Source organism: Melospiza georgiana, chromosome 5 (assembly GCF_028018845.1).
Source record: "Melospiza georgiana isolate bMelGeo1 chromosome 5, bMelGeo1.pri, whole genome shotgun sequence".
Taxonomy (NCBI): Eukaryota; Metazoa; Chordata; class Aves; order Passeriformes; family Passerellidae; genus Melospiza; species Melospiza georgiana.
This window is the reverse complement of record NC_080434.1, coordinates 29,061,003-29,088,355: the sequence shown is the minus strand read 5'-3', so window position 1 is coordinate 29,088,355 and position 27,353 is coordinate 29,061,003. Positions and strand designations below refer to the sequence as shown.

General features: G+C 39.5%; 1 protein-coding gene across 2 annotated transcripts in view; it reads left to right on the top strand.

The window, feature by feature from the left end:
- SLC10A7 (solute carrier family 10 member 7) overlaps positions 1-27,353 on the top strand; it is a 138,750-nt gene that overhangs the window by 10,868 nt on the left and 100,529 nt on the right. The window contains exon 4 of one of the 2 annotated variants that reach the window (XM_058024257.1): positions 1,294-1,369. In XM_058024257.1, coding sequence (XP_057880240.1) covers positions 1,294-1,369 — 76 coding nt within the window. Of the gene's footprint in view, positions 1-1,293; positions 1,370-27,353 lie in introns of those variants that run through there. The other variant, XM_058024258.1, reaches the window with a different exon arrangement.

Genomic DNA, 27,353 nt, shown 5'->3' with positions numbered 1-27,353 from the left:
GAGATGAATGCTCTTGCACACATTTTGTACCTCTCTGGATAACTCTGAATTTAATCCACTCCTTATTAGAGCAGGTGAGAAGTTTGAGGAGCTGGCTGCCACACAGGAGAGATAACAGTATCACAGTGTAGGAGATGGACATCAGGATTGCCATGTCTTTGTTTGCCTGCTGTATATTTTCCTCTATGTTTCCAGACTTTCCTGCACCATTTCTTTTTCCTGTATTTCATTTCTTTTCAATGTGAGCTTATTCTGCTACGTGCTGACAACTCTCTGCTGCCATAGCTTATTTCACTGTAAGTTTGCTCTGTGCTTCCAAGGTGCTGCTTGGCACCTTGTGGTTGGATTTATGTAATGCTTACATTGGCTGCCTCTTCTTCTCCCACAGTGTCTGTAGCTGACAAAGGGAATGCTGTCATTGTCACTTACCTGTTTCTTCTCTTTAAGCTTTTTGTGTATTTGTAGAATATTAATTGCACTGCAATGTGCACCCTGGTGCCTGGGTTTAGTACTTCTGTTTGCTGCAGCTTTTTGGCACTGCCTTTCTTGGGGGTTCTACTGGTGTGGTTACAAATGCAAAGTAGTTTACCACTAGTAATTGATTGTTCTGAATTAGAATCTCAAGCTCTGATACTTGAAAACATATGTAGATTCCACACTTCTGGGGATTTTGCAATCTATTTTATTCCATTCATTACTGTTCCTTCCAAGTCAACACAGTTTTTCTTAGAAGCCCTATTTTACTTAGCCCCAGATTTAATTGTAATTTATCATGGTGTGATTTTGTGGGCTGTCTTTGAAAACAAAGGAAAGCTCACCACTTCTTTCTTACTTTGAAACAGCATTTATTGTGCAATTCAATAACTTTGCTGCACAAACAATGCTACGCAATGGCAATAATAATAGGGTACCTTGGATTTCTAAAGTGTGAGAGAAAGCTGTTGATGCTTTGATGGCAGCCAGGTGATTTTATCTGGAAGTCTGTGATAGATGTATAGAGACCTTTGTGAATGAGAGCTGCAGGACTACAGATGGGGAAGTGGAGTCACAGAGAGGTTAAGTGTTTGTGCTTTTTGCATGGTGACATGACACTTCACTGTGCTGACTGGTGAGAGATGGCACAGAAATGCTGCCAGCAGGAGTGCCTTTCCTAGTACAGGGCTGGAAGTGATTGGAAACTGATTGCATTGCACAGGTGATAGGATTTTACTTGGCTCTTTGGTATTTTAAGGTAGCAGGTTGCTTTGTGTTTGCCTCCTGTAAGGAATGTAACATTCTTTTTGTTGTTTTCAGCTTGCAGACAGTGGGCTGTATGCCACCTCCTGTGTCTTCTGCTGTAATTTTAACCAAAGCTGTTGGTGGGAATGAGGTGAGTTTGCATTTTGGCTTTTTTAAACATACTCAAATGAGTATTTATTGATGATGAACTCAAGTGGCAAAGCACAGGCAGAAATGTGACGCTACTGTGGTTTGTAAAGCATTCTGGAATGAGGGGTTGGCTGTTGACTTGATGTCAAACAAGGAGAACAGTGATATGTTACATGCTGGCATGGGTGAAACTGAAAGAAACTCACTTTTCTGAGGTGATACAAAGGTTTCTGCTAGAAATTAGTGTTGGGAGATTTCTGGTGATTGCTACACTGGAGATCCAAAACTATAATGTTCCTGTGCTCGGCTGTAGTTATTGTATAGACCAATAGATTTGCAGTGCAGTTGTGCCCTTGCAGAGATTCTTTGGGTGTATTCAGTATTAGGAGGTCCTGTAGTAGGAGTTTCTCAAGCTTGAAGCTGCAAATGTATCAAGGGACATGGCAATACAAACATAGATTTAAATCTTAGATTGTTATTTGAGACTGCATGAAGTGAAAATTCAGGGAATGTGGAGTTCTCTGACAGGGATGCAATGCAAAGCTCTCAACAGATAGGAAATCCTGGAATAGAAGTTGTTGGTATAAACTCAGCTTGGTAGTGATAAATTTCTGCCTTAAAATGGCATATTCTGGTATAATTTCAGTCTCATCTTTATCCACAAAGCACTTGCTGTTTTCAGGAAGGCCAGATAAATGGCATTTAGGAAATTAATCCAGCTGTGCTAATTAATGAGCTTGTTTCCTTTAGATTTCCTTCCTCCTAGCTGCTGAAGGTGGAGGAGACCTGGTAGGTGAAGAAAGGAGGGAATTAACATTGACAGATGGGATTTACACCCGGGGCTGTTGGATGCTATTCTGAAGGGCTAAAGGCAAATCTTAATTCAGCCATAGAACTCCTGTGTGAGGTTGGGTGGTTCACTTCAACCACATGTTTTAAATATGGCCATTAGTTGTGAACTTCTCATTTTCTGAGTTCAGGCTCTTGGGACCGATTAATGTCAGCTTTGAAAACACATGATAGCACTGAAAGAGATTGAAGTTGTACTTTGTACTGACAAAGTGCTGTTTAATTGCTTTATCCTCTGAAGAGAGACCCAAAGTATTTCAAGTCAACCATCTCTAATTATGGGCAATCTTGATGCACATCACTGTCTGCCAGTTTGCTACCTTGAAAAAAGAACCATAAAATTGTCTGATGGAGGTCCTGGGGAGTAGTTACTATGAAGAAATAATTCAAGTGCCCAATAGTGATCAACAGAGAAATGAGAGGTTTTCCAGTTATGATTCTACATGTAGATGCTGTAAATTACAGCAAGATACTAGATAGTGAACAGTGAGGATTAATTGAGTGAGTGCTCATTCAGCACTGTTTGTACTATCCTCAGAACAGGGTAAAGATCCTCTGGAAAAACTACAGTAAGATTGGTGAAAAAGAAAGCCACATCATACAGGAGGGAGAGAGGTACTTTAGTTTCTTATCATTAGAAAGCATTTTCTTATGGTAGTGTCCTTCAGGGGTGGTGAGGGTGTGTGCATTTTATACCTGAAAAATAGCTGCTTTCCATTGTGTGGTTGTATAAATCACTGACAAGGTAAAGTTTGAACTCTGATTCTTCTGTGCCAAAGTGGTGTTAGAGGAATGTAAAAATGCATACTTTGTAGTAAGTTTTACAGATAGTTGCTGACAGCAGAGAGGGTGATTCAAGAATTGGGCCTTGGGAACTGGGGGTTCTCAGTCAGGCTCTAAGAGAGTCTGTAAGGGAAAAACTCCCTTTAAAGAAGCTCAGTGTAGACAAAACGTGGCAAAGTTATTTCCAGACTTGAGCACATTTCCAATGCAAGCATATTTTTGGGATTTGATGTTTCTTTGTGGTTCAGACTAATCTTTCTTCTGAGGATGAGCAAATCACATCCCTCATGCTAGGGGACAAAAACAGTCTCGCACCTCTCCTTGCCAGACTTCAGCTGAGCTGTTACTGATGTAGTTCTTGTTCTGATATAAGCAGAACACTGCATTTTTTCCCATTTCAGTTTGAATCCATTCTGAAATAGAATTTAAACTTGGGAGTCAATTGGAAATACAAATGGTTGTACTATGAGAGTATTTGGTCATAATCACGCTTCTTAAAATGGTTTTTGCCTCAACAAATGTGTATCCCTTACCTAGAGAAATTGATTTGTCTGAGGATGTATCTACACTGCATAATGGAATATGAAGATGAATGAGCTTGCTCAGAAGGAATATAGCATGAAGCTCCACGGGAAGTAATTAGTCTGGGAAGTGTCCTGCTGCTGTAGAGCACAGGCACACCCTCAATAACTGCTCTGAAGACCTCTTTGGATGTCTTGAAACACAGCACTTCAGAGCTGTGGTGGCTGCCTGTGCTATGACAGTGTAGAGGGGTTTACGTTTCTTTGTCTAAGTAGAAATGACTGCTAATTGTCATTTTGGACTTGGGGTATTCTCAAAGAAATATCAGGCCCTGTGTCATGGGAGAAGTAGTACCCCTGGGGCTGGGGAAATGTGGTCTTTATTTTTAGCTCTCTCATCAACCTTTTGGGTAAAACAGGGTGAGTTACTGTCTCTGGGGTTGGCTGTGGTGCATAATAGCACATTTGTGAAGTGTTTGAAGATCAGTGCTGAAAAAATCTGATATAAGATCTATATTTTATTGGCCTGGGACAGGGTAATTAAGTATTTGGTCAAGTGCTTCAAAAGTGACATACATCATTAGAGGCTACTTGGGTGGTGGATTTTGCTGCATATTAATTGGAAAATTTGGTTGTGAGATAATAAAAGGGAAACTTGCTTTCTTCTCTGTTTCTCCTTCACCCTGATTTTCCATCATTGCTCCTGTGATCTTTTCCTGTGTTACTTTCATTAACCCTGCAAGTAACTTTCTAAACCAGCCTGCTCCTAGCTTTTGTCACAAATGCACTTAGCTCATTAGCAAGGCCAGTTTCAAGTACTGAATGTTAGTTTGATACATATGAAGGCCTATATGAACAGAAAAAAGTTTCATACATGAACTGGTGAAAAATGAGGTGGGATCACCTTAAGAATGAAAATCTAATTTGTGATTTGTTGTTTAATTTCTCAATTACATAGTTGTTTCTCTCAATCAGCTCGCATGTTTTGTGTAGAGGACAGTCCATGAAGATAAAAAAATTGGAATGAAAACCAGGAGGCCTCACATTTGTTCTTTGCTCTTGTGCTGTGAAGGGTCAGGATTTTAATGGTGTAGCTTGACAGCACTGAAGGCTTTGTTGTGTCATTTTTTTTCAACAAGTCTTGTAGTTTTTCAGTGAAATTATAAAAACAATTTCTTTAAGAGTCTGCAATAGAGACAAATAAATATGTCATCATTTCAAGGCAGTGTTAAGACAAACCTATTAAAAGCTCAGAGATACTCAGACAGAAGTGCTGTAGAGATGCCAGATATTACTACAAAGTATTCAGACAGCAAATGTCATACTCTCCTTAAGAATCAAAGTAATGAAGAAAAGAGATTGAAAATTAGATCTATAAGTCTATTATCAGTTTGGGAGAAAAAGCAATTTGTGATGACTTTTATGGCAGCTTAATGACATACTTTTGGAAAGTGTAACATAACAGGCAGGAGCTGTGATGGAATTGTACAGATAAATCGTGGCAGACAGCTCATTTTGTTGAAGAATACTTTGGCTATTTTGCTATCTCATACACCACACAACCACTGAGGATTTTTTTGTTATTGTTCAGTTGAGCTATGGCTTGTAGAAAACATCTTGATCAACGTGCTGCTTTATTTTATTATTTTTTTTTCAACTTTACTGTGGCTCTGCTATGTCCTTATGTAAAACAAGGTGTTGCACATGCAAGACAATATTTTGAAATATGAAATAATCTAAAATGAAGAAAGCCAGAAAGGTGTTATTGAAACAAGATATAAAGTAAAGAAATAGTTCTATTATTGATTTTTAGATTTGATTTTTGAAGCAGATGTAGAACATAAAACTGAGTACAAATTTGCAAGATCCACAGCTAACCTTTCTGAGACAGAATCAAGGGAGAGCAGCAACAATTACCCAAAAAGTTATATACAATAATTTTAAATTATATTTTGAAAAACATAGCACTGAATAGTTTCCAAGAAATGAAGACTGGAAAATTCCTTTGTCTCTGTGTTATCGGTGTTCTTTTTTTTATTTTTAGTAGAAATAAAGAAAAAGTGAACTCTAACACTACTGTAAAGTCACAGGAAAGATATTGATTTCTCTAAAAATATCTGAAGTTCTTTGAACTGTATATACATGTACATTAACCTTTTAGAAAACAAAACAAAATGAATAAAAAGAAGTACAAGCTCTAATGGTTTGTGATTCATACACTGATGCACCAGTGTACCATGAGTCGTTTACCCTTGGAAGGTAACACATGAACATTATGAAACAGAATTTTTTAAGATCTTCAAATAAACCGTGTCATGGTGTTTAGTTATCTTCTATAATATAGTTTTTCCTCTCTAAATGTAAGTCAGTAGTGTTGTATAAAATTGGATATCCAGATTGCCCTTAAAATATTCACATGACCAGGTTTTCTTTATGAAAGGATAAGTAATTTAATGTTATTGTTTTTGTGATGTGTAATGTGATGTGTAATGTTTTTGTGATGTGTAAATGTGATACTGTAAAAGGAAAAGAAATATCATTATGCTTTTTTCCTTTCCTAAGTAGTAAATTTTGTCTGCCTAGACAGATTAAACAATTCTAAATGAAAATCAGATAATTCTACTATTAGATACTGTACTGAATTCACTTGGAAATATGAGAAAGTTGGAGGACAAATTTAGGCAAGATGTCTGTACTTGACATGTACAAATATAAAGAACTGTGTCAGCAGAAGCTTTGTATGTACATAGGAGCTGTTGTGCTATTAAACTCTATTCTAGTATTACAGTCTAATTTTTTATGTATCCTAAGAGTTTACTTTTCTTTTATCATTGCTGTGCTTTGAGCAGGTGGTTTTTTATTGAGCTATTTATTGATACTTAGGGTTTTTTCCTTCCCTGAGTGGTGAGTGCATTTTATATCCATCAATGCATAGTAGGAGCCCAAATTATGACTTACAATATGAATTTCATCACTGAAATGTGTCCCAGTCATGCAGCTCCATTAGGTCTCTCCAGAGTTCCTCATGTCTTCTCAAGTCTTCCATAACCCAAAGCAATTGGGAGTCTTTGGGGTTTTTCCCTTCCCTCACTGATCTCCTTTTGTTTATCAATAGTAGCTGTAGTACAAACCCACTAGTCAAACTGCTGAGAGGGAGGGGGATTTTCAAAGGAATACAGCTCTGCTCTTAATTCAGTGGAGCAAATCCAGGCTAACATGAGATGTGTGAAATCCCCAGTCAAGCACTTCAGCTCCAAGCTCTTTACTTTGTACAAGGATTCTCCAGCACCTTTGAAAAGCAGCTGATTTACTAACCCAAGGTGTCAGTGGTTGAGTTAGACTTGGGATAAGATTTCATTTTGCTATTACCTGTAACTGAGAGTCTTTCATATGGCTCATGAGGTGTCCAGTGGAAAAGTCCTGGGTGTGCAAGCCAGTAGGGAAGTGCAAGACTCTTAGAGCTGTGCAGTTAAGATGCATGAAACAGAACTTGCAGTCTTGTGCATGTTCAGCCTTCCCTTGTAGCATTTCTGCCATAATCTAGGATGCTGTAAAATAGCCTGTTTAAATTGCACTAAACTGGGCTGTGGCTGGAAGCTACCTGGAATCATCACAGCCTTTTGTTTTTACAGCTGTGTTTGCACAACTGTCCTAGATCTGACTTTGTAAGAGTGTTTTTAGAGGCTTTGCTGTTGCTGTTCTGCAGTGCTTGGCTGGGAAGCCAGTTTTTTTTGTCTGCTGTGGCACAGCCACTGACCCTGAAAGCTGTTTGTGGCATAAAGAAGCCAGGACAGGAGGGAGAGTCTTGCTCTCACGCTTGACAAAAGTGGCCTTTTAAAGAAAGGTGGTTTGGAATTTGTCTTGGTCTGCAGGTTAATTCGGTCCCAAAGTTATACTGTGCAGGAGCTTCCTTTATTTAGCAGTGAGTGCTGTATGAAATGCATTGCATATGCAAAGCAAGCATTTTTATATGTGAGCAATTTAGAAATAGTTATATTAAAGTATTTGCAGAGAGTGGGGTCCAGTGCTCTAAAATTCAGGCTCTGTACTCTTTGCTGTTTGATTTTATGCCTGTTTGAGAGAGAGCAGGTATTTTGCTAGCAAGGAGAGTGTTACCCACTCTTCCTAACTCAGCCTTTGAAGATAAATATGTTTTGAAGGGCAGTGAAAATTGAAAAGATGATTCAAAAAGTTACAAGTGATTTGTTTGCAGTGGAGTGCTTTTTGCAGTCTAAATTCCAATGAGCACCTGCATTCATTGTGTGAGGGTGGTTTTTCTAATGAAAACCTTGCTTTTGGCACAGTGGTGCAGTTGTTTGCTGGCACTGGAACCCAGGGACGTGCTGGGTTCTGGTTCCACTGTCCCTCACCCATTGCCTTACAGCTCACTGCAGATACATCAAAATTAAACTAATCTATTGAGAAAAAAAATGGCATTTAGGAATTTCTTTGATGGATTTGGTCAAGGAGCATTGCTGTTAGAGTTCTGAACACTGACTTGTAAATAGATGTTTCATTGTTTCCTCTTTTTTGATTTTACCCTTTTTGTGTTAAAATCAAAGCTTTAGCATATTTCACTTGGAAATTCTTTTCTTCTATCCAGCCACTGTTTTAGCTGGCATGAATATTTTTGCTTAGTGGCTAATAAGAATATATAGAAAAGAAAGCAAATTAAACATTTACATAATTTCTTTAGCTCTCTTTTTTGGGTGTGCAGTATTAAGTCCTATTTGTGGAAATCAAAGTTCTAAAACATGAAGCAGAATTTTCAGTTGTAATTATTATTTTTAAAAAAATTCATTCCTTTTCAAGGAAATTAAATTTATTTTATTATTCTTTTTATCATAGTGATTATGAAAGAACATTGTGAATGTTTTTGTCTTCTGAATTCTTTGACAATTTATTCAATATGTGTTAAGAAAATGTGTTTTACATTCTATGAGGAAAACCTCATTTGTATGAAGACAGAACAAACTCCTAGCTTACTTTATACACTACTAAGTAAGCCCAAATTTGTTTAAAATTCTTTTATGGAGCAAATTTGGATATCTTAGAAGTGTTTTCCATTTGTACTTTTCTCTTAAACTGACTTTTTGTTCATTTGTTAGAGCATGTGACAAAAAGTGTGGAGATCAGTAGAGCAGCAAATTTTTACTGATTCCAAAACATTTTTTGTCCTCCAGTTTCTGGAAAATATTGGCTCTATGATGAAGTCTGAAAAGAACAAGCTGCTGATAAATTATTTCTGGACATGTTGAAGCAAACCCATGTGTTTCCTGGGAACCCTTTTCCAGGCATGAAGACTCTGTGCTCAGGTGCTTTCCTGCTCAGCCATGTAGGGGGATACAGCATGGGTAAATGAAGGTGGTACAGAATGTAATCTTATTCCCCAAAGAGTTGCAGCTGAACCAATTACTAAAGATCAGGAGCAGGCCTGATGCTAACAGGCCACACCTGTAGCCAATGAGAACAGTGTTATAAAAGAGTGGATTGGTGGGATCTGGAGTCAGATGGCTGCTGCAAGGGCCAGGAACAGTCAGTGCTTAGAGGAGCTGCCTGTGAGAAACATCGAGGAGGTACCAAACTCTGGAGATATGGAATCCTTGCACTGTAATGGTAATAGAACTCTTGATAGATAAGGCAACGCAGCCAGGATTTTTGCTCATGTTCCCTTATGAATATGTCCTTTCCTATTTGAAATCCAGTACTTTGCTGCCACTTTTAAATTAGCAGAGGGAGGGGAAACAGCAGCACTTCTGTACTTAAGCTGGTGCAGAACCTTAAACTCTTGTGTTCACCTGGGAAGCTGCTTTGAGAAGATGGAAGATTTGAGGGGCAGGAGACTGGTGAAGGAGTGCCCTGGAAGCACAGCAGCCCCTGAAAATTCATCTCTGTGGTGGGGGAAAGAAGTTTCCTGTTAAACGTAATCTTTGCCAACCCACCCAGTGCCTCATGGTGTATACCCCCTACACAAGCTGCATTTACAGGCCATTTGCTCCTCAGCCTGACCCCCCAGGTCTGTGCTGTCTGCCTCCTCATCCGGCCCTGCCCTAAGCCCCTGGTGCCCAGGGAGTTGGCACCAGGAGGAATTTTCCCCAAGATTCAGGAGAACAAAAACTTGACTTTAATTGATGTGGATACAGTAGGTCTGATTTAGTCTATTTGTTTTTAACAGTAAAGGCATGTTTAGGAAGACCTGCCTAAGCAAACAGAGTTTTGCTTATCAGCAAGGGAGTCAGCAGCCATATGGTAACCAGTAATGCAGTAATTCTGGTAATTATGTGGCACATGAGCTACAGAGAGTATTACTGGGCTTGAACTGAACTGTGATTGAGCTGGTAAATTGAGAGCAACAGTGTATTTCCTGAATTAGTATGTTAATTTATGTGTGTTACTTTAGTGAAATTTTGCAACTTCCTGTTCTAGCAGATATTGTGGATTATTGCAACAGGATTCCAAAAATGTTGAATTTCTAGTGTGTGAATGACTTTGCTTAGTTAGATCTAATTTTTTTTAATGATCTAAATTCATTTTGTTTAATGATATGATTGCAAAATGTCTGTAATATATATGGCAATGTATACTTGAGGCATGCTGTGTGAGTGCTCCAGCTCCAACTGCATATCCAAAACCTTTTAAAAGGAAATCTCAATGAGCCCTATGGGACAAAGTAAATTATTACATGTGGTGAACTCTTAAGTCATAGACCAAGGTCATGGCAGTGAAAGTGTATTTCAAAAAGGTTTTATCTGTGCTTGGAAAGCAAATGAAATCTCTCATCATTAACTTTAGAATTATAGTTGTAAGAGGATTTTCACTAGAGGTGAAAGATCAAGTTCATGGCGGACATAATGGAGTCTAAAAAGTTATTTCTGAGCCGTAATACTGGGGTGTGAAACATTCACTGAGGTTTTCATGTTATTGAGTTTACAGCCTGTAATCTGGATACTGAAGATCAGAATGGTTGTCATCATTGCTACTGTTATGGCTTTATTTCAACCTCTGGAAAGGGGAACATTTTTAAATTTTTAAGAAATTATATTGTAAAGGCTTTTAAAAAATATCCTGGATTTTCAGGTGTGTCAGTCTCTGCCATTGCACACTGGCTACCTTAATAATAGTAATAATAATCCTTCTATAGGAAGATAATTTAGAAAAGCTGAATGATCTCAATGACTCCATCAAAGCACATGTGCGTGCAGTGATGTGATCTCTGTCCTTATTTGCTGATAGCTCACATAAATCAGGAAGAACAAATGGTGAAGGGATGCAGGGTAGAAAAGCCTAAGTAGAATTAAGGTTCTTAGAGACTCAGATATTTATCCTGTCAATGGCAATGGATATTTGTTTTTCTGTTTATCCAACCCAGTGTTCTATTTTACTAAACTTTGCATGTGTGCATCCATTCCAGTGGCACCAATGGGCAAAAGAAACCTGCCCAAGAGTGGAGTCTGAACTCTGTGCCTGTGCCTTGGGACTGGTTTTGCAAATATCCCTGCCTGTAGCAGCGCTCACTTGCTGACAGAGTTTGTAGTGCTCAGCCCGTTTGCTTGCAGAAGTGATGAAATCTGCCAGTGATGTTTAAAAGATGAACATTAAACAATCATCTCCAAAAATAAATCTGCTTGTGCTTTTGCTGGCATGAAGGTGGTTCCATTTACAGCAAAGTTTCAGCTGTTGCAGTTTTATTCAGAATAGTCTGCTTAGCCCTTTTTTCATGCCATTTCACTTTTGGGTTAAAATTCAGTGTTTTGCTATTTTGTTTTCTTAAATCCTTCTATCTCCTTAAGAAAAGGTATTTGTTCCTCAAGTTACAACTGCAAATGACAAGCACATTACATATTCTTGGCAAGTGTTATTTTAATTTCTTTGAATTAAAAATGAAAATTAAAAAAATATTAAAATAAAATTAAAACAAAAATTAAAGTAAAAATTACTTTGAGCTAATTCTACAGTAGTAAGATTTTTGTAACTGGAACTACAGCTAGTTAGCTGTAAGAGTGGCTATCGAGGTGTATTCTACTTGAGCCAAGTATTTTGTTTCAAAATGAATGTGTTTCTTGGGAAACCTTTCATATATTCACTGCTTAAAAGATTACTTAAAAGTCCTATAAGAAGAGGAAGCATAAACTGGCTTGATAGGTTACCTATAATTCAAGAAATGCCAGCATTAAAGTTAGACATAAAATCTCAGTTCTAATCTATGCATATGTTTTATGCTTCTGTTTTAAAATTGTGGTCCTGCAATTTAGGAAATATATCCTATAAACACTTCTTTCTGTGCTGTTAATATCACATATGTTATCTCAGAAACACTTGCTGTACTTTCATTATCCAAATGGCCCAGAATATCAGTGTTGAGTAAGACTTTCTGTGTAGGTTATGTCCTCTAAGGCATATATTTTAATAATTTAGTTGATGGCCTCTCTTATTCCTTTTCTTCTCAGCCAGCAGTGTGTGTGCAGTTGTGAGGCATTTCTGTTTCTGAGCCTGGTCACAAATGTCTGTGACCTATTGATGCTGGGACGTTTCTGCTGTTTGCAGCACCCGTGCTGATGGCTTCTGCATGGCTTGGCTCTCTGTAATTTATGATCAGAGGAACTCAGAACAACAGATGGGATTTGTAGGTATGAGATACACAGAAAAATACACAGTATTGTACAGTGCTGTCCTCAAATCCCTTCTGTGAACAAGTCACTCTCGGGTGCCTCTGCTTCAGAAGGGGTCTGCTGTCATGACCCCTTGAGTAACAAATGCCTCTGTTGCTACATTTGGCTTTCCAAACCTTCCTGAAACTCCCAACTGATAAAACTCAATTTTGTCTCGTCTTCTGCAAATAACAACAAAATATGTACCTTGTAACTTTGGTTTCTTTGTTTTGCTTGATTCCTCATCATTTTAATTCAATTTTCTTGAAATTTATGTTCTTCTATTAAATTAACTCTATTCTATAGGTAACAATGTATATACATACACAAATTTAAACCACTAGCCTACATAGTAGTTTTGTGTAGCTTTGTTTTATGTAAATATGATCTCCTAGAACATAAGGATACTTTATAACTGAGGTACTTTGTGAGTCTGACAGATGCGCTCTCTCTGTGATCAGGATTCAATGTGCATGTTTGCCTTAAAAATGTGTAAAATCTTCCCCATTGTCTTAGCAGCACAGTTATGCCTACCAGCCTCCCAGTTCTTCCCCCCTCTGGGATTTTTGTGTAGTATAAGTCCTTGTGCACATTGTGGGAGCATTCTGTCATATCTCCCAGTGATCAGACTGATTTTAATTGCTTTCCTCTTCCAAATCACCAGCCAGTTGCAGCATGCTGTTTGTCACCTTCGCCCCTAGTATAAACGCACAGTGTAAATCTGTAGCAGTCTTCTGGTTCCCTGACTGTCTGGTTTTAATGTCAGTCAGTGTTTCTTCCATATTGCAAGAGGATTTTACACTCAGACAAATGACTTGCTGTGCTAACTGAGCACACTATCTTGAGAGGTGGATGGCTTATTTAGCAACACTTCCAGCAGGCTGTGTTCATGGTTTCTTTATGAGCTTGTGGGTGTTTTTGTTTGGTTTGTGAGTAGTGGGAGGCAAGAGTATCTTTTAATACTTTTCCTTTTTAATAATTTTCTGCAGCCTAATGCAGATCTGCCATACAAGCAGATTTTAAAGAGATTTTCTGTCTTTCAGGCTTCAGTTTCCTTCTAAATTGTGTGATGCAAGGCAATAGAAAATTTCATTTTGTCAGGTTATTTCCTCCTGTGGAACATATTGTAATATACTGAGACTTTATTCTGAGCCATCTCATTTCTTAGATGTTTTTAGAGAGCTAAAAATAGTTGAGTTGGGTTTTCCTTCTAATTAGCACATGCCAGCTGCTTCCAGCAAAAGAACACCTGTGCTGCTAGTGAAGATACCTGGAAAGTTGGGCATGATTCTTCTCCTTTATCCTCGTGTAAATCAGACATTCTTCTGTTGAACTCAAAGCAATAGGGGGTGGATTAGTGTAGGTGAGAGTCTCAAAGGAAATTGGATCTATCTGATTTCTACTAGGTGGGTTCTAGAGGCACTAATTGGTCTGAAGTGGTTTCCTTATGCAAAAGTGTGCAGCTGACATAAGTGCCAAGCAGATGCAAAAATAAGTAGAGCCCTGTATTTTTTTCCAGTGTTTTCATGCTAAATGCTGTATTTTTGAAAATACAGTCTTTATTTCAAATAACTGAAACTGTCTGTAATTTTAAAATAGAGAAGTAAAAACAAGTATCAGTACTGTTCATGCTATAAGTGGTTCTAAAGATGGAGCTTTATTTATGGGCTAAGTTAATGTCATTATCTTGAAGTTAGAGTAATTGTACTTATCTCTAGGAAGGGTGTTCCTCAGGAAACATCACTAAGCTTTCCCTCTACTATCTCCTTATGCAGGTATTACAGGACTGGAAAGTCATTTTATTAGCTGACAAACTGCTTAATTACAAGATAAGGGGTAGAGCCTTGCTCAGTGGAAGATATGTGTAGTTCTTCCATCTACCTTCAGAAGCCTGTTAGCTCCAGCTTTCATTGGAGGCACAGGCAGCCTCCAAAACCCAGGAGAATTTAATCAAAGTGGTTTATGGATGTTTTCTCCTGGGTTTGTTGAGACAGACAGAAATGGAACTCAGAATTAAAATACCTAAACCATGAAGAAGTGCACAGTATGCGTGTAGTCAGCAGTGAACTACAGAGCTATACTGTTAAATGCACTGAATTGGGAAAGAACATGTGCCAGTTGTACAGACACCTTTCAAATATGTTGGTTGAATCCTAGTTAGGATTTAGTACTTGGGGGGATTAATGGTTCTGCAGTGAGATCAATGCTTGAACTATATGCCATTTAAAATATTACTCATTAAAACCTTTTTTTTGTGTAGACCAACTAGGTGCTTGGAGGAGTTTTTGTTCATGGTGGTGTTACTAATGTCCAGAATGGCTTTGCCTCTCTCTGTTCCACTGTAATGGCAGCAAAATGGGGACTACTCCATTTGCAAATTAGAGGTGTTAACATGGATTTTGTTTGAAGGCCACCTTTCTCTGGAGCTTGTTTTCATATTTTATTTGCTTTTGTATGGATATCTTGGCATTCCTGTCATGCTACAGAGCTTTCTGCTTCCAGCTGTGGAGCTTTTGGAGAAGGGCTGTGGGGCGCTTTATTCACCATTAGAAAGCCTCAGTGAAGAGCTGTAATTTTGTAATAGATAGTGCCAGGCAGCGTTAGCTACTGATGTTTGGATGCCCACAGAACATAAATCAATACTTAGAGTCAACAGAGGAGTATTTATGTTCTGGAGCATTTGCTCATTTGCTGTTGGAGTCCTGGTGATGGCATATGGTGCTGCAAATAAGGCTGTAATACCCATGTCTAGGCTGTAACTGCAGTATTCAACACAATCTTGCAAAAATGTGGCTTTAGGCGCTGTGAGAAATGATCATTAGAACTTGTATATAGTTTGAATTTTACTATATTTGGTATGTAAAATTCATGTGAGATTTCTTTGCTTTTTGACTGCCTGTTTCTGTGAAGTAGATAATGTGGTTTTTTTGTGGAGTTTGATTTTATTGTTGATTTAAAAGGAGTAGAGAGAAAGGCAAGTGAATGGGATGCACCATTTGAATTCTGTGGCTGGTGAAGACAAAAGGTATTAGGCATCTACAGTGCATAAAATACCAAAATTAAAATTCTGCCTAGTTTGCGCTTCATTTTTCATTACTTATATTGATGCCAACTCACCAATAAAATCACATGCTTTTTTAAAACACATTACTTTGACCTGTTCTCTCTTGCAGCACTCTTCTTGTTACACAGCACCTGGATTGTTCTGCAGTAGACAATGTATTGATAAGTACAATACAAGTTTTTACTGTGATGATGTGGAATATTTCATGACTTTTTCTTGTTTCTGTTGTGTGAAGCTACTTGCTATCATAGCTACTTGCAAGATTCAGCAGTCACAGAAGTCATCAATTAAGCTCTAACAGGCTGATATCATAGCAAAGCTTTTAAGAGAAACATTTGTTCAGCACATGTTACATAGAGCATAAAAACCAGTTTATGTTGTTCTTGTGCTGCCAGTATTGTAAAATTTAATTATTTGGACTAATCCACATTCAGTCTAACAACACACCACACAAGCAGAGGAGAATTTGCTTAGTTCATATTCAGAAAGAAATAGCTTAGCATCTTTCTGAATATCTCACAACTATACTGAATTTTTCAGGAGTTAATTTACTCTTGATATGATGCAGCTAAAGCCAGTGGTGTCCAGGTTCTTTTCTTATTGGTCCAGTTGTTACAGTGCATTAGGAAACTGCTTAAATACTTTGGGGTAACTTTTTAGTGTTGTTTGTCCCACTGGGAGGGGAATGTTGTCTCTGGAAGGAGGCAGGATAGCTGTGATGTGAGAAATGAGGAAATAAAGGGAGTAGGATGCTCTGAAACAGCAGGATCACCAGCAAAGCACATGATTTTCAAACTGCTGCTGTCTGTAGCACTTGCTGAAGGTTTTCTTAGGGAGCTGGTGTGATATGACAGATTATTCAGAGGTTTTTCCATAGCTTTGTTCTGAGCACTTTGAAAATATCCCGAAATGAGGCAAAGTTAAATCATATGGGCCTGCCTTTAGAAAAGCATTAGAATCTGTTTTATTTCATGTCCATTCTTTTTAGCTTGCCTTTTCCAATAGAAGGGGGGGAAAAAGGTGTGGTGGCTGATTTGAAACAAAAGGACAGCCACACAGAAGTGAATTCTTGCTGTTATGTGGATTTTAAAAGCAATGCCTGTTGGAAGGCTCAGATAATATTCATAGTTATGGGCATGTTTAATTGCTCTCAGAAAAACACATGTGAGATTTCTGTTTATTCCAGCTCTAAGTGCTCTGGTTCCTCGTGTTGCTGAGTGCAGGCAATAAGGGAGCACTGGGAACACCTGGGATGTAGGAGCAGGAGAAGAGCCCTCTGCAGGGATGCCTGCAGCAGCCCTTGTCAGCTGCCAGTGGCACATCTGATGTGACCACAGCCATTGGGGCAGGGTGGGAGGCTGGACTGGAGGCTGTGGCAAAGCCTAGGTAGCCTCTGATGGTCAGAGAGCCTGGCCTTGGGCTTAAACTTTCCTTTGGCCTTGGATTTAAACCTTCCTCTGTCCATGTTTGCTGCCCATTTGACCCCTGTGAGCTCCCTGCATCATGAGCTGCTCAGCGTCTCAGCCCAGAGCAGCCAGTCAGGCACTCAGCTGGATCTGTTGTGGCTGTCAGAGGGTCATTCTTCAGGGATAACACTGCTGGCAGCTAAAACCTGTGAATGACTCAAAAATAGAGAGTTTGAGGTGTTGGAGTATTTTTAAATAGGTTTGAAAAACATTGTTTGATCATGCAGCATGTGTTGGTCTTTCAAGAAAATCTTCATTAAATCCACCCAATCCTTACAGGATTTTTTTTTTTTTTTACTTCTGTTTGCCTTTGTCGCATGTTCTTGCTTGGATTATCATTCATTAGCTTCTCCAAAGAGATTAACAGTTCCTTAAAACAGGATCATGTGCATTCTGGTGTTCTGTGTGAAAGCAGTGCTGGAGAGCAGAGAAGCCCTGGGATCCCTATAGAAATTTGCAGACAATTTTGATACTCTAGTCCACTCAAAAAATCTGCTGATACCGTAATGTTTTTTCCCTTGCCAGGACCCTCCTTGCCTGGTGTCATTTCTTGAGCTCTCCTGGGATGAGATTAGTCTAAAACAACAAAGTAGCCAGATGTCTGGTTCTGAGAGAGTCCCAGAGGCCAGGCTATGGTAGGCAACAGTAATCGCTGGGGGCTGAAGATCAAAGATACCTGAGAATTACTTATGGGCACATACTATGTGTCATTCCCATTATTAACAGTCTGAGAAAATTTGTATCCCTAATTAACCCTTTTGTTGGTTAAATTTTCTTGCCAGTACAGTCCTGCCTGTAAGAACTATTTGTCCTTTTTGGTGCCATTACATGTTAGTTAAAAATAAAAAGGAAGAAAGAGTAAATTAAATACTCTCGGAATAGCAAATTTATGAAACTCATTCAGATGTTTTTTATCATGGTCGTTTGTAAATGTCAGAAGTGAGCATGATTTCTCTTTGTTTACTGTGCCATCCTTTGGACTGGTGTCATTCCTATCCAGAACTGTGTAAATAATGGTGCTTCACTTAATCAGGGTGGTGATTTTAGTTTATTGCTTCCTAATAATCTAAAATGAATTAGTATCTAATTCCAGGGATGGGATGTCTGCATATCATTGCTTTCCCCCTTATTGGTATTTCTAATTAAATGCCAATTAATAGTTTTAGTAATCAACACTTGTTTGTGTTACGCATTCTGAAATAACAAACTGAGACTATAAGTGCTGATTGAATTCTTGTAGTGCTTTAGGAATAACTAAGTCTGAGAGAGAGAGGAAAACCTGACTGTGGCCTTCTGTGCTTCTCTTTTTTTATCCTCAAGTGAAAATAGCAAGGTTGTGAGTTGAATATCTATTTTACTAAGTTATAACATTCTCGGTTGTTGTAGAATTGAAGACTGAACAATTTTCCCTAACTTTTGAGTAATAATATATAATTGTTTGTTCTGATCACTACAATTTCACTATCTTTAACATTATACAATATTTTGTGGGGCAGATACTGTATGTGCACATTTGAGTGTGAGTTTCTGGTCACACTAAGTTTGTGTTTAATGTGGTTTAATGTCTATATTGCAGGTGTTTAACAATTATAACAGGCATTTTTGAGTGAGCAGTAAGTGAAGATCCCTGGAGTGCTTTAAAGGGTTGAATTGATTTGTCTGTTTCAGTCTTGACAGTCTCACTTCAAACCATTTTGTTTGAGCAAGAAACCCCAAAAGCTGACCTGTCTGAAAGTCTATTGTGGTGTTTTTGTACTTCCACTTCTGTCACAGGTGGTGTGACAAGGTGCTGTCTGCATCTTCCAGCACAGCCACAGCTGCTGTTCCATTGTGCCCATTCCTGTTCAGCTGCACACCCAAAGCTTTGTTCAAAGCAAATTGCCATCTAAAGAAATGGGAAGGAAAAGCTTTCCTGTGAGCCAAGGTTGTTTAATCTGTGGCTACCAGCAGGTATAGCCAATCATCATCTGGACATTTCACTGAGGTTCATAACATGAATAGGATGGAGACAGGTACTGTGCTTCTCAGAGCTGCACAGGAGTGGTTTGCAGGCAGTAGCTGTTTTCATAAGGCTGCTGGCACCCTGGATTTTGGAGTATTTCTTGCCGTTCCTGTGCCATAATCCAGGCACAAGCACTGTGGCTGCTTGGCAGCTGCCTGCTGCTCAAAAGATTCTGCCTGGCTAACAGAAAGAAATGAGGTCTTCATAATATTTCAATTCTGTTTTGCACAACCCTTGTGGGTTGCTTTTTTCTTTTTTTTCTTTCTCTGTTGTTCCTCTGGGAGGTGTTGCAGCAGTTTAGTTTGTCCGCACTGCTCTGTTGAAGGTTACAGTCAGAGCTGGAGTAGGTAAAATCCAGGTGTCCATGAAGTGGAGTCTGTGAAGGCCAGTGACTGTTACCTCACACAGGCAGCAGGGTGCTTCCCAGGAAGGTGTAGAATCCCTAGGTGAGGTTTGGGAGAGAGCCCTTCTGGATGGATTTACAACATATCTGAAACAGAATTCCTTTCACTTCATTCTCTTTTGTTATCTTCCTGAAGATCTTGGAAGACGTTCCACTACCGTTAACAAGGAAGAATGTGACACAGTCAGCAAATACTAGATGAGTTTATAGAAGGAGAGGCACAGCCATTTTCTGGTGTTTTCAGGCTGGTAAAATTCATATATGTTGATCACTAGTGCCACCTCACCAGTTTAAGTAAAAAGGTGACTGGGTCTGAGGTGATGTGGGAGATTCCAATGCAGTGCAGGAACAGAGCAAAGCACTGCAGAACTACTACTCCCTAACATGCTAGCAGCTTTTTATGTTGAGAGCTGGAGTTAGGAGACACTTGTTGTTATTAAACAAGTACTTGGAGTTTAGCTCTGGTGGAATTACTGGTATCTTCTGCAAGTAGATTGTCCCCCACTTTCTTGTGCATGTGGCACATTTCTGTACCATTAAATGTCATGAGGACCTGTAAAGCAGTTCTTATTTGGATTTACAGAAAACTGGCTTTAGAGCAATGCAGGTCCTTGAGTGGGCTCAGCAACAGGTGTAAACGCCTTATGCAAGTGTTTTGGATTTGTGTGGCAAAGCCAGGGTGCTACAGGGTATGGTCTGTGAGAAGGTGCTGGAAATGTCTCCCACACCCAATGAAGCCAATGCCTGCTGGCTCCAGGGTGGAGCAGCCACTGGCCAAGGCCCATCAGCAAGCAGGTGCTTGCTGGTTGTGCCTCTGGATAACATTGTTAAGAAGGGGCAGAAGTCTCTGCACAACAGCAGCCAGGAGAAAGGAGTGAGAATATGTGAGAGGAGCAGCCCTGCAGACAGCCAGGCCAGGGCAGAAGGAGGGGCAGGAGGTGCTCCAGGTGCCAGAGCTGAGGTTCCCCCGCAGCCCCTGGTGCAGCCCATGGTGAGGCAGCTGTGCCCCTGCAGGACCATGGTGGAGCAGAGATCCACCTGCAGCCCATGGAGAAACCCAACTGGAGCAGGTGGGTGCCTGAAGGAGGATGTGACTCTGGGACAAGGCTGCACTGGAGCAGGCTCCTGGCAGGACTTTCAGATCCATGGAGAAAGGAGCCCGTGCTGGAGCAGATTTGCTGGCAGGACTTGTGACCCTGTGAGAGACCCATCTTGGAGCAGCCTGTTCCTGAAGGACTGCAGCCATGGAAAAGGATCCAGGCTGGAGCAGTTTGTGAAGAACTGCAGCCTGTGAGGAGGACTCATGTTGGATACCCCATGCCAGAGCAGGGGATAAGACCGTGAGGAGGCAGTGTGTGATGAACTGACTATAAGCCCTGTTTCTCATCACCCTGCACCTCTGGTGGGGAGGAAAAAGAGAATTTGGGAGCCAAGTTCAGCCTGGAAAGAAAGGAGGGGTGAGGGGAAAGTGTCTTTAAGATTTGATTTTATTTCTTGTTATCCTGCTCTGATTTGATAGAGGAAAAAAAATATTTCTTCCCAAAATTAGAGTTGTTTTGCCCATGACAGTAAATTGGGTGAGTTCCCTCTGTCCTGGTATCAATCCACCAATGTTGTGTTATATTTTTCTCCCCTGTCCTACTGAAGAGGAGAGTGATAAAGTGGCTTTGGTAGGGGCCTGGCATCCAGCCAAGGTCAACCCACCACAAAAAGCTGAATAAATTTGAGTACCTTAAGGTGTCACATTGCATATTAATGAAAACTGCTTCATTCTGGGTGCCTCTGTTACCAGAGAGTCTGTGAATTTGAAATAACTTTTGTGAAGGAAAAAACATAGGAAGTAAAGACACAGTCCCCTAGAATTCTGTGGGAGCAGTGTTCTCTGGTTAGGGATGGCAGGGATGCCCTGCTGGCACAGCTGTGTAGGGATGAAAACAGTTGTGTCACCAAGGTGCTCCTGTCTGGTATTTAAGAATAAAGCTTTAGGGACTATGAAAGAGGAAGGGCTCTACAAACAGTCAGCAAGAGTGAGTGTTGTCAAAGAAAAGAAATTTAGGGTTGAATTGAAGGGCAAATTATGCAGAAAATTAAAACACAACATCTGCATGGGCTTAGTAGTTTGTTACTTCAAGGGAATATGTAGGTGGTTTGTGGTTACATTTCATCTGACAACATATCCGTGTATATTTTGCTCTATACTGTTGTTGTTATATTTAGTGGATTTGGGGCTGTTTACTGTTTTAAATAGCCCATGACAACCCAAGCTGTATGAGAAACTTAATCCACAGTTTCCCTTTTTACTTACCTGAACCATTATGACCTTGGGTTGTGTAAAATGAAATTTAAAAAATCTCATATTGACATAATTGAGGCAGGGACATGATCTAAAGCTCATGTAATGAGATAAATAGGAAAATCTTTATTTCCACTCACAAGTTTATTTCCAGTCTTATGTTCCATTCACAACACTGGAATTCATTGGAAAAATGAGGAATGTAACTACCACAACAACTTTTAAAAAGGTGTCTGCACGTGGCAACATGTGAGTAATCACAAGCAAAAGCTGCTTGGTGACTTGATTATACTTCTTGGCAGAGAATTCTTTAGAATATCCATGTCAACAACAACTTGCTGTTAGTTTAGTTTGTGGAGCTTTTGATTTCTAATGTGGGGAATAAAGGAATAAACTCCAGAAAGCTATGATTTATTGTAATTTAAAATGTCAGCTCCTTTTCCTGGTTTTTGGAAGAGCAAAGCCATCTATGTTTAGAGGTGTTGAAGGAGAAAAGCTGTAGTGAATTTTGCAAGTGCTATTCAGTTTTATGCCAACAGCAATGGGAATTGGCTTGTATGGCAGAGGAGATGATGGAAGGATCAGAAGCTGGTTGACAAAGCCCTTACTCTCTAAACTGCAGATCCTAAAAAAATCTAAATAAAGTCATAAAAAACTCTAAATCAAGTCACAATTGGCTTTTGTGGCAGAGGAGATGATGGAAGGATCATCATCATCAAGAAGCTGGTTGACAAAGCCCTTCCTATCTAAATTGCAGATCCTAAAAAAATCTACATCAAGTCATAGTAATATATAAGCTTGTGGCTGTGTAAGAAGTCTCCTGACTATATAAAGTACTTAGCAAACCCCTGGGTTATCCTGGTGTTTTATTGGTGACCCTGTGACCCAGCATAAATTCAAGGCAAAGGGCTGTTTTAACTGTACCCCCTTCCCAGCTCAGAGGGGTGTGCTGCTAACAAGTCGTGGCTGTGATGGCAGGAAAGAATGTCTGTGTTGGGAAAATTAATTGCTTGTAAGCAAATGTTTTTAAAATGTGACATGGTTTTCGTAATGTATACTTTTTGTTAGTGTTATGTATTCGGGGAATGGTAATAGACAGAGCTTGCCTAAGGATTGCTTTCTAAAATATTTAAATTATATAGCTAATGTTGTTTTCCGTGGTCTTTCTCTGACATCCACTGTGACATGGATTACTGTGCTTAACACTTCTTTGTACTGATAGTATAACAACCAAGCATTTAAAATAAAATGCACATTTGCTGCTGAATATTTCCTTCTCTGAGAGGGCTAGATTAATGAAAATTAATGAGGTTAGGGAAATTTTGCTTCACAAGTGATCAAGTAAATTGGGCTTTGCACAGTCTGCAAAACGTTATTTTAACAAGACTGTATTACATTTCTGTTGTGCCTTCCATTGTTAAGGGTAATTAGAGAATATGTATGTTTTAATGAGAATAAAAGTTATATTAGAACCAAAAGCTTTTTTCCTAGTAGTCTCTGAGGTTGTCTTGTATAATATGAGGAAAATACTGGTTTTAACTGGCAAGTGTGTTTATTTTTCTTTTTGTTAAGTACTTTGTACAAGCAGCATGTATACTGTAAATAAAGGGTTTTTACAGAATTACATGGAAATGCACTACATAATATGTTTATTTAAGCACTTTTTTTAAAGGTTTGAAAGAGGGTATGTGCAAATTAATATTCTGAGTTCTAGTTTGCTACCAAAAGCATTTGAAATGTGGGTATATTTTTTAGGTGTTAAGACATGTTAGTTGGGAAGAGTAGTACTATTCTAAGCCTTCTTTAAATTGGATGTTTTCATAGGTTTTGTGTCTGAAATCAGCATTATAGTGATTCTTGGAAATATATGTGTGTTTGTACACTGAAATCTTGTTACAGGCTCTGCTCCTTAACCAGTAGCTGTGTCCTGTGGGGTGGCAGGCCTTGTTCCAAAGATTGTGAAATGACTTTATTGCTGAAAATCCTCCAGCATTCCAAACCCCAGCAAGGACAAGCAAGCCCACCCTAAACTGGTTTCCTTGGGTGGCACGGCACAGAAATAACAAAGGCATGACTCTTGGGTTTTTCCTGCTCTTTCTTTCAGGGAAGAATCCAGAGGATAGGTAGGGCTGAAAGCTGCATCTGGAGAGCAGTACTTTGTATTTGAATTCTTGTTCCAAGGTCTGGATCCTGCTGGCAGCAGCAGTAGGTGCTGTTCCTATCCCTACAATTCCCAGAAGTCAAAAGGCAGGGAGCGAGTGCGCTGGAAATGGCACGGCGAGGAGCATTCGAATGGAGTGCAGAATAAGGATGTGCAGCAGGCACGTAGAGGTGTGGAAATGTCTTTGTGGGAAGGTAATTGGGATGGGGGCTTGGCAGGAGCTGCCTCGGCCCATGTGGGGGCGGCTGCCACAGGTTGATGGGCAGGTGATCCGGCAGGCTGGCCGGGCACAGGCGCAGGAGGGCTGCCTAATATGCTGTGTGCCCTAAGGGCCTGGGGAACACAGTTGGATTATTATGTTAATGCCTGAGCCTGCTGCCCTCTTCCTATCCCAGCTGGGCTCCCCGTTGTTAGGAACTGCTTTGCTCTGACAGTGGAGTAATATACTTCATGATTGAAAGGGCAAAGGGGCTCTCAAGGAAAGGGAGCAGGCCTGCACAGATATGTAAATGAAGGGGGGAAGCCGTAGGAGGCTTTGCATGTAGGTGTGGGTAGGAAGTTTATTAGGAAATGAGTAATATAAATCTGCTAATTGAATTGTTATTTACAAGTCCCCTTCCCTGATTTGTTTCTTTGTGCATTACCCCCCTAATGCTGATGTACAGTGAATTTGAAGTGCTTACCAAAGCAGGCACTTAGGTTGATTTATTTGAAACCGAGGTGCTATAACACACTGGTACCAGTGTACAGTGCTGACAATGGTGTATTTTTCAGGACTTTGATTACTGTTTCATGCTCTGCCACTCTATTGCTACACTATAGCTTATAGTGGTGATATGATTCTTTTATGTATTGTAGATAAGTATATCACTCTGAATTTTGTTGATACTTTGAGAGTAGGATATAGATACAGATTGCAGGAATACATTTGTTATGGTGTTAGAGCAAATTGAGCTTTGATTCAATGAGATGGTGACCATGTTGTGATATTTTTCTGAGGTCTTTCCTGCAGTACAATTGACTAAACAGTGACTGGTTTTAGAATGAATATATGTGAGAGATGAAAATGTGTTCCACAGACAAATGGAGGGGGCTTGGTGTTTGTTTGATTGGGGTTTTTTTTCTTTATGATGATACAGCCTGATGTACTGAGTCTTTCTCTGCCTTTTATCAAGCTTCTATCAGTGGCAAAATGTGATTCAAAATACCAGTCAGGTGGGATTTCTAACATCCTTATTTGTCTGCTTTACATCCCAAAGTGCTGATCACTGACTAGTCAAAGAAACTGCTGTTCTCTAAATTGAACTTTTGAAAGTGAAAGCCATTTTTACAAAACACAGCTAGTGTGTCAGATGTAAAGTTGTTTAATAGATGAGGTGCTGCTCATGGAGCTGGTACTTGGTGTTTGTCAAAGATGTGATTTTTGATTGCTCCTAGTGTATAAGATGTCTTTTTCTGCTCTTCACACATCTGGGTATCCCAGTTCTGCTCCTTCTCTGTGTTCACATGCATTGCTGCTCCGTCTTGCTCTTAAGAAGGCCTTGGCATGGGCACCTCCTGCTGTGCAGCAAACCTGGCAGCTCTCACACTTCTGACCTGGCAGCTGAGAACGCTCTTCTTGCACAGTGCTGTCCACTTATGCACCTTATGCTACTGCAGTACTGTGTGGTGAAAGAGAACTCTGGATCTAGATTGCTTCTGCTGACTTAGTGCAGATACAGGATGTTCTGTGCATGACTGAGCATTTCTATAGACCTTGCCTCACTGGGTGACCATGAACAACCATCACAGAATAGGAATTAACATTCTGTGTCCTGCTGGAGCCCTTGCACTTAACACAAAATTATTGATTTCTTCATTGAGGCGTCCCTGGTGTTCTTTGTAGGCAAATCAGAATGTGTTGTACCTGTCTTTACAGCTTATGAGTTAAGATAAGAAGATAGTTTTCACCACATAATGGTGAAAAATAGGAGCATTGATACAAAATAATTGCTTTCTTGTTGAAGGAGTGTATTTTTCAAAAATTGTATTTTTGTTTTTCTTTCACATTGTATCTACACATAGTTCTTGAATAACATCTCTGTGAATATGGAACTTGAGCTACATACTGTCTCAAATTGGGAGTGTTTCCTTTCTTGTGCTTTTTGGTGTTTTTTTTTTTTCCTTCTTCCCCCTATTTATGCAATTTAGACTTTGCAGAAATGCTTCATGATTCTTTCAGGAAGAAGTGTTTGTAAATATTTTGTTCCAGGTCAGGTTAACTTTGGTCAGTTTTGCAAACAAATAATTCTCACGTGGTCCACATTTTTCAGTAGAACTTAGGTGTTCCATGTTTCCATTTCTCATGGTAAACTGATCTCCCTGGCTGTGTCTTCTCAGTGAGAATTTAACAGTGCTGCGTTGTGGATCAGCTGGAAAGCTTTGTGTGGCAACAGTCACAGAGGCCATCTTCCACTGGGCATGGGAGACATTCAGCTGAAAGCAGCAAAATAACAAAATGAAATTATTAAAACAGAAAATATCAAACATGGGGCCAAAAGTAGTGATTCTAAAGACAGGGGACTTTAGGGTTAAAGCACATGTTTAAATACTACAGTATCCCTTGTGCTACATATTCCAGTTTTCAGCCAGCTCTGGGTGTCAATGGAAAATGTAGTGAATGCTGCCACAAGTGCATGTTCAATGTGAATGGCAAGTTTTTAACTTTGCAGTAAAACAAACTCACAGCCATCACAGCTTTTGGTGATCCTCTGCTGTCCCCAAAGCATGAGTAGAATTTTATACATGAAACCCATAGGTTTTTGAGTTCTCTCCACCTTTTCTTTAGAGAGGTAGTGGTTATATAGTAATCTATATGACCCATTAGAGAGTCAAGTAAATTACTTTAAGGAAGTAACAAAAATATCTTCAATTTTGTTGCTAATGAGTTGCTATGTATTTTGTTTATATGTTTACATAATAAATATATACATATATGGAGGAAAACTTTAAAGAACAGTTTCAGCGCCTTTGTAGTTCGTGATGTACTCATGCTGCTTGTCAAGTAATTGTGAAACCAAGTTCCTGACCTAGACTTGATTGGCATTTGAGTATTAATCCTTGCACTGCATGGAAGAGAAGCCTCTTCTACCTCTTTTGGATTAGAGGATGTAGCAGTCCACTTGAAAAATGGGGCAACCATCTGAGTAGAATTTAAAGATGTTTTGGGCATGATTGAGAAAAAGGGTGCTGTTAAATACCAATGCTGTAGTTAATTTGTTGTCAGAGAAAAGTAGATTGGACCTTCAGTTGTTACTGATCCACCACTGAATTCCTTGGGCATATTTTGGGGATATGTAATATATAAAGATGCACATTTAGGCACTTTCTGACTCTGTGAATGTGTAAGTTGTAGTTATATGAATTGCTAATATAGAGGGTGAAAGTAGCTGAGCAGCATTTCAAAGAATGCAGTTGCATGCATCAAGATTGATCCTTTTTATCTTTTGTGCAGTGGCTGTTATGCTGGTCTCTTGCTTATTGTATGCAACTTTTCCTTCTCTCTCTACCTCTGCCACAATATTGCAGTGTGCAGAATTTTGGCTGGCTCATAAAAAGGGAATTTCCAGTACCATATAATACTGGCTTATAGTAAAGCCTAACCTTTGGGCTAGGTTAAGAAAAAATAAATTGTTCTTCTTTGAAATATGGACATTTGTTGATGAGATGACAAATTCTGACACAAGCTCCAGAGCTCAGGATTCATGGATCTGTGCAGAGGGCCACACTTAATTTATATTTTACAAAGCTGCTGTT